Below are 18,751 nucleotides of genomic sequence, written 5' to 3'. Positions count from 1 at the left end.
CTCTATTTGGATGTGTAGATGCCATGGAACATCACCCATGACCAGATACAGGTATGACACCAGCAGGACCAGGACAAGGGGTGGGCAGGAGGGGTGTCTGCCCTGGGCACAATGGTTTACTGCAGGGACCCAAAGGTTTATATAATATTTAGGCTGAGAATGTTTTTTTTTTTTCCTTATCCAGATTGAAGGTAAAAATTTCATAAAAGACCCAAAGAAGAAACAATACTTATCTATAAGTGTGAAGTCCAGCAATCCACCATGCAACATAGAGAAAGTTATCCTCCTGACTTTTCACAGTGGATACATCTTCATACAGACGGACAAACCCATCTACACTCCGGGGACATCAGGTACTTATCTGTATAATGTAGAAGCAAAATGAGGAAATAAAACTATTGTTGACCTTAAGAAAACTTTTATCACTCCACCTCTCTGATCAGGTGATAAAATATCAGCCACCGAACGAGTGTATTGTTTTCAATTGATTGGCCAACTGATAGATACTAATTTAACCATTTGGGCACACTGGGAATGCTACACATGCCCAAAAGAACGTAGTTGAAGTACAAATGGCATGCGTAATAGGCCTTGTCCTTTATTTCTGCAGCTCCCCCTACAGGAGTTCCTGTGTAAATACAGTAGCTGTATAAGCTGCTGCCGTCAAAATATGGATCTTCTGACAAAGTGTCCATTAACATGGTTCAAATGTGAGATCGAGAGAAACAAAGCAATATTGTTACTTGTATGAATTCATTTTTTTTTTAATTGAATAGTGTTAGTTTCTATTTATCCCCTTATTAACCCTTGGTTTTAGGGTAATCTAAGTGTTAATAAGGCATTATATAGACTCCCACAACCACTGGGCCAGGGTTGTGGGTAAGAGACCGTTGTCCTTCTAAATATGGGGTTGAGAGCATGTGGCCTGGTTTGGATCAGGGAGGGCCACACACACTTGTCCCCCCTCTAGCCATTCAGGCTGCATACTAGGATAAGGGTCTGCTATGGATTTTGAGGGGGGACTTCACACTTTTTTTAATATTAGCTTTTTTTGTGACTTGGGGGGACCCCATACATTTAAAAAAAATGGGGTCCCCCCTAAAATCCATAACAGACCTAAAGGGGACCCTTTCTCTCTGTGTAGAAGCAGTGGTCTCGCTGCAGTGGTGTAACATGTGCCCTGCTGAGTCAGAGGTAGAGATCTACAATCCTGCTCCCTGTTGATTGGACAGCTGTAGGTCTCTATTCACTTTAGGCTCATTTCACGAAAATCTTAATACAAGAAAAAGGATTTTATTTTCTAGTTATGTGAGTGTAATTTTCCAATATGATTAAACTCAGCTGAAAATAACTGTCACTCTAAAAGAAAATAAGGATCTGTTTTTAGCTACAGTATGTGAATGTGATTAGCGCAACAACCTTTTTTCCTCTGTTCTATGCTGTTGTGTTTTGTATTAACACTCCGCTGTTGCAGCTCTATTAGCAATTTATTGTTAGTGTTTTTCAATATTTCTTAGCGCGGTTTTTTTCTTCCTTTGTTCAGTATGTGATTGTACTTTTCAAATAGGATTCAACTCCGCTCTAAATAACTGTCACTTTTTAAAAAAAAGTTACAATAGTATAGTGCGCTATAGACCTTTAGATTAAAAAGCTACTAAACACCACAATGTGACAGACATTGTGCATGATTATAGAAAGTTAAAAAGTGCTGAGATATACATGTACATTAATACACAGTGACTTATTCAGAAAGTGACATATATTGATCAGACAAATAGTGTATCATACAATACTATCCAGATTGGACCTTTCACTTATATATATATATATAAATTATAGTCCATACATGATATAAAAAAATGAAACATTTTCAAAAATATAAAAAAGATTCTATGGTATTGGCCTCTATGGTATTGGTATCTATGGCATTGGCATCTATGGCATTGGCATCTATGGTATTGTCCTCTATGGTATTGTCCTCTATGGTATTGTCCTCTATGGTATTGGTATCTATGGCATTGGCATCTATGGTATTGGCCTCTATGGTATTGTCCTCTATGGTACTGGTATCTATGGCATTGACCTCTATGGTATTGGCCTCTATGGTATTGGTATCTATGGCATTGGCATCTATGGTTTTGGCCTCTATGGTTTTGGCCTCTATGGTATTGGCCTCTATGGTATTGGCCTCTATGGTATTTGCCTCTATGGTATTGGCCTCTATGGTATTGGCCTCTATGGCATTAGCATCTATGGTATTGGCCTCTATGGTATTGGTATTTATGGTATTGGTATTTATGGTATTGGTATCTATGGTATTGGCTTTGTGTATTGGGCCTATTATTGTAAGTACTTTTTTTTTGTTTACAAAAATGTTAATCGAAATGATTGGAATACAAAATGCCAAATCTGTCCCATTCCAGACATCTGATTGTGTTGTGATCTCTCTTCTGTCCCTCTAGTTCAATATAGACTTTATCCTGTAAATTTCAACATGCAGCCAACAAACAAGGCGGTGCAAGTAGACATTCTGGTAAGTACAATGTATCTCTTGTATTTTGTGTTGTCTGCTTTTAACCACTTCAGAGAAGATTTGGCTGCTCAATCACCAGGCCATGTTTTGCGATACGGCACTGCGTCGCTTTAACTGACAATTACGCAGTCGTGCGACGATGCATTCAAACAAAATTGACATCCTTTGTTTTCCACAAATAGAGTTTTCTTTTGGTAGTATTTGATCACCTCTGCGGTTTTTATTTTTTGCTCTATATACAAAAAAAAAGAGCGACAATTTTGAAAAAAAAACCCACAATATTTTGTCCTTTTTGCTATAATAAATATCCCAATTTAAATAAAAAAAACATAGTTTTTCCTCAGTTTAGGCCGATATGTATTCTTCTACATATTTTTAGCAACAAAAATCGCAATAATAATAATATATTGATTGGTTTGCGCAAAAGTTATAGCGTCTACAAAATAGGGGAAAGATTTATGACATTTTTATTATTATTTTTATTAGTAATGGCGGTGATCATCGATTTTTAGCGGTACTGCGACATTATGGTGGACAGATCGGACACTTTTGACATATTTTTGGGGCCAGTGACAATTATACAGCGATCAGTGCTATAAAAATGCACTGTTTACTGTGTAAATGTCACTGACAGGGAAGGGGTTAACACTAGGGGGCGATCATCATTGCGACCGCCGGTCACACACATCGCACCCCCCGCAGTGCAGCGGGGGCGCCTGCTATACCGATTAACGTACAGCTACGACGGTTCGTGGGATCGTGTCGACCTGCCGCAGTATAATGACGGCGGTGTGTCGGCAAGTGGTTAAACAGGACTTTATTTTTAAAGGCTCATTTAGACCAGGTTCATAGTGCAATGCAATTTTGGTCAGATTTTAGGTGTGATCATGTAGCGTGACTTATTAGCGATTTTGAGGCAATTCTATGGCTACTACTTCTACTACAACTACTACTACTTCTACTAATACTACACATACTACTTCTACTACTATAATTCTAATACTACTCCTACTACTATTTCTATTACTGCTACTACTATGACTACATCTACTACTATGACTGCTACTATTACTACTACTACTACTTCTATGGCCACTATTACTACTTCTACTGTTACTACTGCTACTTCTACTATTATTACGACTACTACGACTAGTTATGTAGTGCAACTTCTTAGTGATTTTGAGGCGATTCTATTGTTACTACTTCTACTACAACTACTACTACTTCTACTAACACTACAAAATACTACTTCTTCTACTACTATAATTCTAATTCTAATACTACTCCTACTACTATTTCTATTACTGCTACTGCGATTTTGAGGCGATTCTATTGTTACTACTTCTACTACAACTACTACTACTTTTATTAATACTTTCTACTACTACTACTCATCCTTTTCTACTACTACTACTATTTAGATTACTGATACAACTACTATGATTACTTCTACTTTTACTACTACTACTATCACTGCTACTACTACTATGATTACATCTACTACTACTTCTATGGCCACTATTACTACTTCTCCTGCTACTACTACTACTTCTACTATTATTACGAATACTGCTGGCCCCCATGGCTCCATCTTAAGACACTCAGCGTTAGGCATGTGCAATTTTTTAAGTTACGAATACGTTTTCCGTCAATTTTCGTTATTTTAGTTGATTCGTTAACATACGAATGAACGAACGGTTTAGCGCAATTAATAACGAATAACGATATTTTCAAAATAACGAATATGAAAAACAACGAAGATACGAAAGATGAAAGAAACGAAAACATAGAAACAACGAAAATACCGAACCCCAAAAAAATAATAATTACGAAAAACAAAATGAACGAAAATGCAAACTTACTAATATTCGAAGACCGAAAAGAAAACAACCGAAATGCCGAACAAAGAATTAAAAAACGAAAATCAAAACTAACGAAAAATAAATTACGAATCTTCGGAAAACGGAAATGAAAACAACGAAAATACAAAATAATGTAAATTAGCTTTCGTTAGTACTGAAATATTTCTGGACATTGACCAATAGCCACTGAGCGCTGTCCCTTTCCTCTGAAGAGGTTTGTTCCTTCCCCCAATGAGCTTCTTTCTCATTACCTCCTGGCTCCTTGTGTCTTTTTCTGTGTTAGACTGCAGTGCATCTAATTTCTAGATTTGTATTTGTAATATCTGACATATTTTAGTTTTCTTCTACGTCAGACTTCATTCTAGACAGGGTGTGTGTGCTAACTAAGACAGTCAAGTCAATCACAGTAAAGTACGAATTACAAAATTACGACGAGTAGTGTGTCGAATAAACGTAAAATGTATTCTAACAGAATTACGAATGCAATAAAATCTACAAAAGTACGTTTTTACAATCAAAGGAAATTAGACACGAAAATACGAATGATCATAAAGCAACGGAAATATATTTCTTATGAAAATACGAATGCGGCATGATGGAAAATATAATGTAAATACGAATAGCAAAACAACGAAAATTAAACTAACGTAAAAACGAAAAAACAAATAAAATCATTTTATAAAATACGAACGCGGCAGAATACAAAATATAACGAAAATACGAATCTCGATTCAACGGAAAATAAACTAACAGAAAAAAACTTAAACGGAAAAAAGAGTGTTACGAAAATACTAAAGAGTACGAATACGATAACTAACGTCTTACGAAATTACGACTCGTTACGAATCACGATAAACGAACAGAAACGAAACAGAAATAAACGAAAATTTTTGCTGTGCACATGTCTACTCAGCGTTGTGTTAGCAAAGCGAAGGAATTCACTATGCTATCAAAACTGAACCGCCTCTCAGCCAATCAGTTGCTCGGGTCTGTTACCTGTCACCTGATTGGCTGAAACGTCAGGCGCTGTGATTAGACGCCTGATAGAGAGGACGGAAGAAGACATCGAGGAGCATGCAGGAAACCACTGCTGACCCGCTGCGAGACAGGTAAGTGCCGGGTGATGCACACTGGCAGCTATTGATGGGCACAGTGTTAGCACTTGATGGGTACACTGGCAGCAATTGATGGGGCACAGTAGCGGCAATTGATGGGCACACTGGCAGCAATTGATGGGCAGAGTGGCTGCGCTTGATGGCACAGTGGATGCTTTTGAGGGGCACAGTGGCTGCGCTTGATAGGCATAGTGACTGCATTTGATGGGCATAGGGGCTGCGCTTCATGGGCACAGTGGCTGCGTTTGACAGCACAGTGGCGGCAATTAATGGGCACAGTAGCTTAGTTTGATGGCACAGTAGCTGCATTTGATGGGCACAGTGGCTGCAATTGATTTGCGCCCCCCAAAATATTTTGAGCACCAGCCGCCACTGCTGAGGAGCATACTTATTTCTTATGATAGGCACTAGATGGCACTGAGCACCATACTTATTTCTTATAATAGTCACTAGATGGCACTGAGCACCAAACTTATTTCCTATGATAGTCACTAGATGGCACTGAGGAGCATACTTATTTCTTATGATAGTCACTAGATGGCACTGAGCACCATACTTATTTCTTATGATAGTCACTAGATGGCACTGAGCACCATACTTATTTGATATAATAGTCACTAGATGACACTGAACATCATATGTCCTTCACATCGCACTGTGCATGTTTCCCCCCCGAGGCACGCAGCGTGGCCATCTGTGGTGACATATCGCAACACAGATCAGGGTAAAGAGGCGATGACATTGTTTTTTTTACCATGTGATCAGCTGTGTCCAATCACAGCTGATCACATGTAAACAAATGATGGTTATCAGCATTTCCTTTCCTCAGCGCTGTCACTGTCTGAGGAAAGGAAAACTGATAACTGGCTTTCCAGTTACAGGGGACATTTACACTGATAACAAGGGCACTGATCATCAGTGCAACCCCATCAGTGCAGCGTATCAGTGCCTCCTTATCAGTGCAGCCTCATCAGTGCTCATCAGTGCCCATTAGCACAGCATATCAGTGTCCATTATTATTTAGCATTTTGATATTATATTTTCAGTCTCTTTTCGTTTGTTTAGCAAAAAATAAATAAAAAATTAAAACCCCAGTGGTGATTAATGATTGCGGAATCAAAATTATTCACATAATATACATCCATTATTAATTATTTATTTCTGTGGTTTAGAATCCGGATGGAATTTTGGTGAAAAATGAACAACTTTATCCTGACGTTACTGGCATAATTTCAAAGACCTATCCGTTGACTGATGTGCCAAGGTAGGGAGGACATTCAATGTAAACCGATCATTTTGGACAATGTCGCCTGAACATTTAACCACTTCCAGTCTGGGCCTTTTCTGGCCCTTTTTGTTCACATGTAACAATCAATATTCTAATTACTTAGAATCTCTGAACATTAGATTTTTTTTTTCATTTGAGCAGAGGCCCTAGAGAATAAATAGGTGGGTTTTGCAATTTTTTTTATGTCACACGATATTTGCGCAGCGGTTTTTCAAACGCAAATTTTGTGGATTTTTTTTTTAATGCAAAAAAAACACAATAAATTACCCATTTTTTTGTAAAAATATCAAATATGATGTTATGCGGAGTACATAGATACCAAACATATACGCTTTAAAATTGCCCACACCTAAGCAATGGCAACAAACAACGTAAATTTTACTATCCACAGGCGACTCTTTAAAAGTCTTTACAGGTTATTACTTTAAATTTACAAAGGAAGGTGCTAGAACTACTGCCCATGATCTGACGTTCGCGGTGATTCCTCACATGTGTGGGACGATCGATGTTTGTATGTGTGTGGGACCCAAGTGCTTTCGCCTTTGTGCGCAAGCACTGGAGGACGGGGGCACATTACATTGTTTTTTAAATTATTTATTTATTTATTACACTGTTTTTTTGTTTTTGTTTTTTTATTACTTTTATTGTTGTCACAAGGAATGTAGACATTCGTTGTTACCTGAATTGCACCTGTTCCAAGCAAGCAACTCCCTGTGTTCACTATGCAGCAGGGCAGCCAGAAGTTAGTGGAGATCACTGGAGTAATGGTTCCTACTATAGTGATTTCCATCTTCCATAGGGACCCCACAGGTATGGTATTTACTAGGGTTGTCCCGATACCGATACTAGTATCGGTATGAATACCGAGCATTTGCCCGAGTACTTGTACTCGGGCAAATGCTCCGATGCTTCACCCAATACCTGGGCAGTCAGGGATGATCGGGGCAGCAGGGGGAATTACAAGCACAGATCTCCCTGTATAGATTTTAATAAAGCCTGACAGCCTCTCCCCGAACCCCTCCTCCCTTTTCATGTGCTTTAGCTGACTGTCCCTGTATCTTCCCCCAGTCCCACTCCTGCTGCTGCTGTCCTCCTCCGTGCTCTGTGTCCTGTGTCCTCCTCAGTGCTGCTGCTCTCCCCCTCCGTGATGCTGCTGTCCCCCTCTGCGCTCCGTGTCCCCCTCCGTTCTGCCCCTCCCCCTCTCCCCTCTCCGCACTCCGTGTCCCTCTCCGTTCTGCTGCTCTGCCCCTCCACGCTCCATGTCCCCCTCAATGCTGCTGCTCTCCCCCTCTGCGATCCATGTCCCCCTCCGCGCTCCGTGTCCCCCTCCGTTCTGCTGCTCTTCCCCCTCCACGCTCCGTGTCCCCCTCAATGCTGCATGTCCCCCTCTGTTCTTCTGCTCTCCCCCTCCGCGATCCGTGTCCCCCTCCGTTCTGCTGCTCTCCCCCTCCACGCTCCGCGTCCCCCTCCGTCATGCTGCTCTCCCCCTCTGTGCTCCTTGTCCACCTCCGTTCTGCTGCTCTCCCCCTCCGTGCTCCCTGTCTTCCTCCGTTCTGCTGCTTCTCCCCCTCCACGCTCCATTACACCCTCAATGCTGCATGTCCCTCTCAATTATGCTGCTCTCCCACTCTGCGATCCGCGTCCCCCTTCGTTCTGCTGCTCTCCCCCTCTGCGCTCCATGTCCCCCTCCGTGCTGTGTGTCCCCCTCCATTCTGCTGCTCTCCCACTCTGCGATCCGCGCCCCCCTCCGTGCTGCGTGTCCCCCTCCGTTCTGCTGCTCTCCCCCTCCACGATCCGTGTCCCCCTCCGATCTGCTGTTCTCCCCTCCATGATCCATGTCGCCCTCCGTTCTGCTGCTCTCCCCCTCCGCAATCCGTGTCTCCCTCCATTCTGCTGCTCTCCCCCTCCTCGATCCGTGTCCCCCCTCCATGTCCTCCTCCACCCGGCTCCTTCCTTTCCGAATGAACAGAGTCAGTGATCACTGGTACAGAGGAGAGGGCAGAAGACGCCTAGGAGGAGATGCTAGAATCCACCGATGGAGGAGAGGACACAGAGCCGCTGCGTGTTACCCGCTCCCACTACCCACCTAGATGGGGTAAGTGCCGGACCGACCAGCAAACAGCGAGGGGGGGGAGGAAGTGCTGCCCCCTCCCCCTAAAAAAAAAAACACAAGCCGCCACTGGTACCCTGTTAAAGAAAGATGGTAAAATTGGTAAAATCAAACAATGATCTAAGTTTTCTTTCATGTTAGTCTTGGCGTCTGGACCATCTCCACAAGGTATGACGGCACATTTCAAGAATACACCACCAACTTTGAAGTGAAAGAGTACGGTAAGAAAATCTATTCAGACTCCATCTAAACCTTTATGGCCAACTTCTCACACACACACAGTCCCTGCAACTATGTTACCCAGTTTTGAAACAAGAGGGCCCAAGCCACTGACATACGCTTACGAAGCGGTTCCATTGACTTCAACTCATTAATATCTGTCCAATGTTCATTTTATGAATAAAATATATTATGTTTTATAAAATACATCAAAAGAGAAATGTTGTTTTTTAGAATCATACTTACCCAGGTGGATGTCTGTCCCTCTGCGCCTCTAATACTGAGAACCGAGCGATTGAACACCGCTGATCGCTCGGTTCTCACAGCTCTGTGAGCAGAGAGCTGGTGACTGTCAATCAGTGTCTTTTTACTATGCCCCCCCAGGCTCACTGGAGCACTGGACTGTGGAGCCAGTGGAAGCGGCCAGCTCAGGCTCTCAGCGGCTCCAGGGATAATGTTCCATCAGCTGCTTCCCTGAGCACAGCTCCTGTAGAATCACAGCGCCGGTGTTCCGTCAGGAAGTGACGTTTCAGTCACGGCCATCTTGGTACACCCCGCACTCGGCCGCATTAAGCCTACAGTTAGAAGGTAGCAAGCGGACATCTTTTTACACCCACCAAAGTCTTGCATTTCACACTTATTTTTACCAGTAAACTGAGCTTACATACTAAAATACAGAATTTTGCAATCTTTCTGAATGGTTTGATGTTAAATTGTAAAAGCAGCGGTGTTCTGTCAGATTAGCAAACCTATCAGATCAGCAAGCTTGCCGCTGCTTTTTCAATTCAACATCAAAACAGTGTCACGGATTACTAAATACTGTATTTCAGTATATAAGCTCAGTTTGCTGGTTAAAATAAGTGTGAAATGCAAGACTTCGGTGGGTGAAAAAGATGTACGCTGCCCCCTTCTGTAGACTTACTGCGAACGAGTGTGGGGTTTACCAAGATGGCCACAACGGAACGTCACTTCCGTTACCAATTCTGACGGAACACCGGCCCAGGAAGTGACATCATACACGTCACTTCCTGGTCTTTGCTCAGGAGAGAGGCTCAGTGGACGAATGTTCGTGGAACTCCTGTCCTCCTTCCCGGCCCGGCCCCTCCCATGACTGCACCAGGCTCATGGGATTGTGGAGCCCAGTAAATATGGCAGGGAGGGGGGGTGGGTGGCACATTGTGTTAGTGATCAGCAGCTGAACAGCCACTTGTATCACTTCCACATTGAAAGCTAATAGTCAGCTTTACAGTACACTATAGCAGCTGGGATTGTGTCAAAAAACACACTGGTGCAGTACCATTAAAAAATCTGATTTTGGATTTTAGCCCCTCCCCCCCATCCCGCCACCCTAAGGCAGGCCTTCCCACTGATGGACGATGAGGTGATGGGGATTTCCTGGGTCAATCCCGGCTCTGTCCATAATGCCAACCCCCCCTCTCCAATGGCTGCACACAGCCTGTCACGGGCTTCATGGTGCCCAGGGAGGGAGGCGGGAGAAAGCTGACACTGGCATCGCTCAGATCCCAGGGATGGAGGAAGAGAGGATGTGAAGATATCTGCTACAGGACGATTGAATGGCTGTAAATCTCCCTCCTCCTCCTCAGTGTATGATCACGGCTGTAGAGCGGAGAGGAGACAAAGACAGGCCAGTCTATGACATCTCTGCTCTGCACTACACTCCACCACCATAGGTGGGCACAGGAGCCACACTCCTCACTGGAGACCACAGACACTGCACAGAGAATAGCCTGAAACCAGTGACTGTGGCTGCACCCTAGGCGGGCAGTGCACCCTAGACAGCCGCCTTGTTTGCCTAGTGGTAGCACCGACCCTACAGAGGATGTTTTTCCAGTCATTTGACTTAAAAGTACTAACACAGACTGAGGGAACATGGTAGAAACAAAGAAGGTCTAGCTAATAGTGAACTAACTAACACTAAACAGGAGGGGAGGTTGTAGTGGCTTTAAACCACCACTAGATGTCAACACAAAAAAACATAATACATTTCAATACAATACAGAAATAAATGTCTATTGTACAAGTGCCTGTTAAAACCATTTGCGATGCCAGTAAAAAGCATGTGCTGTGGTGTGAACTGGCCCCAAATGGGACAGAACAGTTACATCCAATTGCCTATTTTTAAAACATGCCTATTTAAAATAATCTTACCTTTCCTATTTCCAGTGTTGCCAACTTTTGAAGTCAAGATAAAACCAGATCGGAGTTTTATGTATGCTAACGATGAAACATTTTCTGTGGCAATTGAAGCTGAGTGAGTACCTTGCATACACAAGTCGTGATATCTGTACACTAGGGTGTGGGGTATACTCTAGATCCCAACAGACACCAACACCATTGTACCAAGCTGAACTCCGAGGGCCAGATTCACAAAGAGATACGACGGTGTATCTACAGATACACCATCGTATCTCTGACTAAGTTACACTGGTCCTATCTATGCGGCCTGATTCATAGAATCAGATACGCATAGAGAGGGCTAAGATCTGACAGTGTTACACTGTGTTACAACTGGTCGGATCTTTTTTTCAATTTAAAAAATGTCGCCGGGGGGCGTTCCCACTGATTACGATAAATAATATGTAAAATCAGCGAGATACGCAAAATTCACGAACGTACGCGGAGCCGTCGCAGCTGGTTCTTACGTCGTTTTCCGTAGCGGTTTTCCCCGTCGTATACTTACCCCTGTTTTTAGCAGGCGCAGCCAATGTTAAGTATAGCTGGCGTTCCCGCGTCGAATTTGAATTTTCCAACATCGTTTGCGTACGCTGATTCACGAACACGCGCGTCGCAAGTCCCGCTCACGTCGAAACCACTGACGTCCTAGTGACGTCAGTGGGAGCAATGCACGCCGGGAAATTCCCCGGACGGCGCATGCGCATTTGAATCGGCGCGGGAACGCGCCTGATTTAAATAGTACACTCCCCTAGCCGCGGAATTTGAATTCCGCCGGGGGATTTAGGATCCGCCGTCGCAAGTTTGGAGGTAAGTGGTTTGTGAATTAGCCACTTGCCTCCTAAACTTGCTGGAGCGGATCTTAATTCACGTAGATCGAGCGGATCTATAGATCCGCTGAGCTACGTGAATCTGGCCCCATGTTTTTTTTGAAAAGTAGACCCATTCCTCTGCTCCTCTACACTGCTGGTCCTGGCTCTGCAAGAAAAACAAAATGAGCTGCGCCAAAAAACATTAGTTTGATCATAAGGGGTAATCCCTATAATGATAAAAAACAGTCCGTAAGGAAAAAATAGTCCACAATAAATGAAATCACATAAAAAATCGTGGTTAAAAGCGAATCCAGGCAGACACACTGATTAATTAATCTTTAAACGACCACCAACTAAGTGAGGAAATACATTGTCTGAAGTGATCCCTTCACCAATAAAAAGTGGCTGGCTTACCAGAGGGAAGCCAAATGTGCATGTGGCTATAACCCAGCCGCGGCCTTTTAGGTCCAGCAGATATTAGATCACAGCGGAGGAAACAGCACTCAGGAATACACCGGATGACACTCTCCCATATGCAAGGTTAAAAACAAAACAAAAGAGGGGTGCACCATAGCGTAATTCAATTTATAATTTTTTTTTTTTTAATGAAGTACGATTGAAAGGTACTTACACAGCATCAAAGTAAAAACAGCTTAGCAGCGTACAGTTTAAAAACAGAACAAGCCGGCCGGCAAGTTTAAACGGAGCCCTTCCTCCTCAAAACGTGGTGACGATACTGCCTGTCCTTCCCAGACGCGTTTCGTCTCAAATGACGTTCTCAATGCAGCATCTTCTTCCCCATGCTCCAGCAGTCTTAGGTCCCTCCAAAGCATGAGGGGAGCACTGCCTACTGGGGGAGCAGAGGATCGGGTATGTAAAGGTGCTGGTTCAAAAAAATTCTAGTTCAAAAGAATCTTTCCTCTACATTTAATTATTGGTATCAATCCAGGTAGTGAGTGTGTTTTAGTAATTAGGAGGGGTGAGTAAAATTGAGAAATATTTGTTTTCAGTTAAAATCAGGAATTTTTAAATACAATTTTACAATTTTCACAGAATTAATGGGAGTCAATGAGTATGGTAAAATGAATGTGGCTTTTAAAGGGGTTGTAAAAGTATATTTTTTTCTCCTAAATAGCTTCCTTTACCTTAGTGCAGTCCTCCTTCACTTACCTCATCCTTCCATTTTGCTTTTAAATGTCCTTATTTCTTCTGAGAAATCCTCACTTACTGTTCTTCTGTCTGTAACTACACACAGTAATGCAAGGCTTTCTCCCTGGTGTGGAGAGTTGTGCTCGCCCCTTCCCTTGGACTACAGGAGAGTCAGGACGCTCTCTACGTTGCAGATAGAGAAAGGAGCTGTGTGTTAGTGGGCGTTAAGGATGAGCCGAACACCCCCCTGTTTGGTTCACATCAGAACTTGCAAACACACCAAATGTTCGTGTGAACTTTAGAACCCCGTTAAAGTCTATGAGACTCGAACATTTGAAATCTAAAGTGTTAATTTTAAAGGCTAATATGCAAGTTATTGTCCTAAAAAGTGTTTGGGGACCTGGGTCCTGTCCCAGGAAAACATGTTATCAATGCAAAAAAAGTTTTAAAAACGGCCGTTTTTTTCAGGAGCAGTGAATTTAATAATGCTAATAGTGAAACATAAAAGTGTAATATTACTTTAAATTTCGAACCTAGGGGGGGTGTAACGTCAGCATGTGAAAAAGCGCATGTTTCCCGTACATAAGAATGTCCCTGCACAAAGTGTCATTTTCTGAAAGAAAAAAAGGCATTTAAACCGGCTTTGCGGCTCTAATGAATTGTCGGCTCTGGCAATTACAGAGATGATTCATTCATAAAAAAATAAAAATAAAAAAGCTGGGGTTCCCCCAAATTCCATTAACAGGCCCTTCAGGTCTGATATGGATATTAAGGGGAACCCCGCAGTCAATTGAAAAAATGACGTGGGGTTCCCCCCAAATATCCATACCAGACCCTTCAGGTCTGGTGTGGATTTTTAAGGGGAACCCCACCCCAAAAAAAAAAAAAATGGCGTGGAGTTCCCCCAAAAATCCACACCAGACCCTTATCCGAGCACGTTAACCTGGCCGGCCGCAGAAAAGAGGGGGGGGCAGAGTGTGGCCCCCCTCTCCTGAACCGCACCAGGCCACATGCCCTCAACATGGGGAGGATGTCCCCATGTTGATGGGGACAAGGGCCTCATCCCCACAACCCTTGCCCGGTGGTTGTGGGGGTCTGCGGGCGGGGGGCTTATCAGAATCTGGAAGACCCCTTTAACAAAGGGGATCCCCAAATCCTGCCCCCCCCTATGTGAATTGGTAATGGGGTACACTGTACCTCTACCATTTCACGAAGGAAGTGTAAATAGTTAAAAAAAAACACACAGACACCGTAGAAAAAAATCCTTTATTAATAAAAAAAAATCCAGCGATGTGAATCCACTCTCGGCCCGGCCCCCCCGCTCTTACGTTGTCTTCTATCCAGCGACGGATGATCTCTCCAGCGATGGGTGATTAGCGGTCCGGTCCAGCGATGAGAAGATCCATCCGTCCAGAGCGCAGCAGGCGAGCTCCTCTCTCCGCTGGACACAGCCCAGCGGAATGAAGCGCTGGAGCTGTGACATTTCTTATATAGGGGAAGCGGCCACCCGTCACGTGACCCCGCCCCCTCTGACACACCCTCGTACGTCACTGGTAAAGACCGGGAAAGACCGGGCCACTTGCCGAGGACCACTTGGGGAGAGCTTCAGAAAGACCTGGAATTAGCAAATACAACTGTTTCAAAGAAAACAATAAGTAAAGCACTCATCCACCATGACCTGTATGTACGCTGACCACGCAAGACTCCATTGCTGAAGGAAAAGCATGTTGAAGCTTGTTTAAAGTTGGCTGCACAACATTTAGACAAGCCTGTGAAATACTGGGAGAATAAAACTGGTCGGTAATGAATGCCATAATACACACCATGTTTGGAGGTCAAATTGCACATCACCCCAAAAACACCCTTCATACCAACAGTGAAGTTTGAAGGTGGGAACATGGTGGCATGGGGCTGTATTTCAGCATACAGTTCTGGCAAACTTTGTATCGTGGAAGAAAGGGTGAATGGAAAAATGTACCAATACATTATTGCTAAAAATCTGCTGCCATCTACCAGGATGATGAAGATGAAATGAGGGAGGACATTTCACCAAGAGAATGATCCCAAATACAAAGCCAAGAAATTTCTCAATTGGAAAGAAAATAAAGCTGCTAGAATGGCCCAGCCAATCACCTGACTTGAAACCAATAGAAAATCAATGGAAAGAACTAAATCAGAGTTCATAGAAGAGGCTCACGGAACCTTCAAGATTTGAAGACTGTTTGTGTGGAAGAAATGGGTCAAATCACACCCGAGCAATACATGCGACTAGTTTCTCCATACAGGCGTCTTCAAGCTGTCATTACCAACAAAGGATTTTGTACAAAGTATTAAATAAATCTATGAGGCCCCTTTCACACTGACACATTTTTCAGGCGGTTTAGCACTAAAAATAGCGATGCTATACCGCCTGAAAAAATCGTGCCCTGCAGTCTTCAGTGTGAAAGCCCGAAGGCTTTCCCTGTGTCATTCCAGTTTATTACAAATAACTTCATTTCTGAACTTCTTTGTCCTGGTGTTTTTTAGGTAGATTCACAAAGAGTTAGGCCGGCTTATCTACAGATAGGCCGACCTAACTCTGAATCTAAACCGACCTATGTTTAAGTGTATTCTCTAACAAAGATACACTTAAACATATATCTAAGATAGGACGGCTTTCGCCGTCCTATCTTAGATTGCAATGTTTTGGCTTACCGCTAGGTGGCGCTTCCATTGCGGCCGGCGTAGATTTTGTAAATGAGCATTTACGACGATTCCCGAACGAACGCGAGCCCGCCGCAGTCGATTAACGTTGTTTCAGTAAGGCCTTAGGCGGCCTAAAGTTATTCCACCTATGAGGTGGAATAACAATGTTAACCACTTGCTTACTGGGCACATAAACCCCCTTCGTTCCCAGGCGAAATCTCAGCGTCCGGCACTGCGTCGCTTTAACTGACAATTGCGCCGTCGTGCGACGTGGCTCCCAAACAAAATTGGCGTCCTTTTTCCCCCACAAATAGAGCTTTCTTTTGGTGGTATTTGATCACCTCTGCGGTTTTTATTTTTTGCGCTATAAACAAAAAAAGAGCAACAATTTAAAAAAAATATATATTTTTTTTACTTTTTGCTATAATAAATATCCCAATTTTTTTTTAAAAAACTATTTTTTTTTCTCAGTTAAGGCCGATACGTATTTTTCGACGTATTTTTGTAAAAAAAAAAAAAAAATCGCAATAAGCGACTGGTTTGCGCAAAAGTTATAGCGCCTACAAAATGGGGAACAGAATTATGATTTTTTTTATTATTTTTTTTTTACTAGTAATGGCGGCGATCTGCGATTTTTATTGGGACTGGGATATTGCGGCGGACGTATCGGACACTTTTGACACAAATTTGGCGCCATTCACATTTATACGGCGATCAGTGCTATAAAAAATGCACGAATTACTGTATAAATGTGACTGGCAGTGAAGGGGTTAACACTAGGGGGTGAGGAAGGGGTTAAATGTGTAGCCTGGGTGTGTTATAACTGTGTGGGGGGGGGGGGTGACTGGGGGAGGGGACCGATGCTGTGTCTCTATGTACAAGAGACACAGATCGGTCTCCTCTCCTCTGACAGCACGTGGAGCTCTGTGTTTACACACAGAGCTCCACGTCCCTGCTGTTACCGGCTGTGTCACCGACGATCGCGTGTACCCGGCGGACATCGCGGCCGCCAGGTACACGCATCGGGTCTTCGGCGATGCGTCGGGACAGTTTTTACCCGCCGCGCGCCACCCAGTGGCCGCGCGCGGGTAATGCACATAAAGGCCGTTTTTAAACGGCCACTTGGCACTTGAGAGCCGCGCTGCGGACGTATTTCGTCTATAGCGCGGATCTCAAGTGGTTAAAGTATGGCCGCCGTTCCCGCCGCGAGGTTCGATTTTTTTACGTTGTTTTGCGTAAGTCGTCCGCGAATCGGGAGTTACGTCGTTTACGTCCGCGTCTAAATCAATAGGCCCGTACGGCCTACTTAGCCGCAATGCGCACTGGGAAATGTAGTCGCCCGGCGCATGCGCAGTGTCAACAAACGTCAAAAAACGTGAGGTCAAGCCTCATTTTCATACAACACGCCCCCCTCCAAGTCATTTGAATTAGACGCCCTTACGCCCGCTCGTTTTAGGCTACACCGCCGTAGATTAGCAGGTAAGTGGTTTGAGAATCACTACTAGCCTAACTAATTTACGGCGGTGTAGCCTAAAAAGGCTAGGCTAGGCCGCCCTAAAGTTAGGCCAATCTACATGAATCTACCTATTTGTATGTAATGTATGGATTGCATGGGTTGTTATCGGCATGTGGTGAACATTTCATTTCAATAGCACCTTTAGAAATATATTTAGCTAGAAAAATGGTGTTGGGTTCAATACTTATTTTACCCGCTGTTTATACATTATACCTTGGACCTTTTTTTGTGCCCAAAATAGACCCTCAAATGCTTCAATATTTAAAATTTTATTTACAGAAAAAAAAAAAAAAATTTTTTTTTAACACTAATCTTTTTTTATATTCAGCTATACATATGGAAAAACAGTTTCTGGCAATGCCTTTGTGTTATTTTCACTGAAGAAAGGCGATGAAAGAAAAACTGTGGCAGATTCCCTGAGTAGGATTGTGGTAATGACATGAAATCGAACTGTACATTTTTATCTTTTGTACATCTTATAGCTTATGGATGATTCTGGTTTTAGTTTCAGTAAGGAAAGTGATTTTAATTTTCGAAAGTCTTAAATTTTATTATTCAGAGCTGTGGAGGTGGCATCTTAATAGTTTAGCCCTCATAGGTCCAAAATTGGTTGTCATTTCCTCAGCAGAAAAAAAGAACCTTTACTTCCCATTTTTGACATCTTCATCCTTGAAATTTGCCCAGTCTATTTTTTATGTAAATGAGAAAAACCGTATATTTAAAAAGTATATAATTTTCTGTGCCATCTTCTCCCTTACTGTTAACATGGATCTCCTCTAAATGTTATTTAGATTGATGATGGAAAGGGCAGAGCTACCGTGAAGAGAGCGGACCTTCTGAAGATCCTCAAAAAAACAGAAGACATTTTAGAGTACAGACTGCACGTGTCAGCCACCGTCATCACTGAAGCAGGTTAGGCAAATGAACGCTAAAAGCTTATCTTAACCAAAAAATGACAATATTATGTAGCCCATCCATCTTAATATATGAGGGCGATACCAAAAGTAATGCAAAAGTGCGCATAACATTTTTTATTAACTTACAGAGGTTGTTTCACATGTTGGTAGAGGAACTTCTCAGCCCTGTAGACACGATCGGATATCTGATGGAATCTAATCCGATGGATTTTTCGTCAGGTATCGGATGAAGCTGACTTTCATCAGTCTTGCCTACACACCGTCGGTCAAAATTCCGACCATGGCCAAACGCGGTGACGTAAAACACTACGACGTGCTGAGAAAAATTAAGTTCAATGCTTCCGAGCAT

At 43.1% G+C, this 18,751-nt stretch overlaps 1 protein-coding gene across 1 annotated transcript in view; it reads left to right on the top strand.

Moving 5' to 3' along the window:
- LOC120933439 (complement C3-like) overlaps positions 1 to 18,751 on the top strand; it is a 235,993-nt gene that overhangs the window by 8,452 nt on the left and 208,790 nt on the right. The window contains exons 3-9 of the mRNA XM_040346656.1: positions 185 to 353; positions 2,463 to 2,533; positions 6,686 to 6,777; positions 9,053 to 9,132; positions 11,315 to 11,402; positions 17,814 to 17,916; positions 18,277 to 18,397. Of these exons, the coding sequence (XP_040202590.1) occupies positions 185 to 353; positions 2,463 to 2,533; positions 6,686 to 6,777; positions 9,053 to 9,132; positions 11,315 to 11,402; positions 17,814 to 17,916; positions 18,277 to 18,397 (724 nt within the window). The remainder of the gene's footprint in view (positions 1 to 184; positions 354 to 2,462; positions 2,534 to 6,685; positions 6,778 to 9,052; positions 9,133 to 11,314; positions 11,403 to 17,813; positions 17,917 to 18,276; positions 18,398 to 18,751) is intronic.

Source organism: Rana temporaria, chromosome 3 (assembly GCF_905171775.1).
Source record: "Rana temporaria chromosome 3, aRanTem1.1, whole genome shotgun sequence".
NCBI classification, from domain to species: Eukaryota; Metazoa; Chordata; class Amphibia; order Anura; family Ranidae; genus Rana; species Rana temporaria.
The sequence above is the reverse complement of the archived record's forward strand: the minus strand, read 5'-3'. Positions and strand labels throughout refer to the sequence as shown.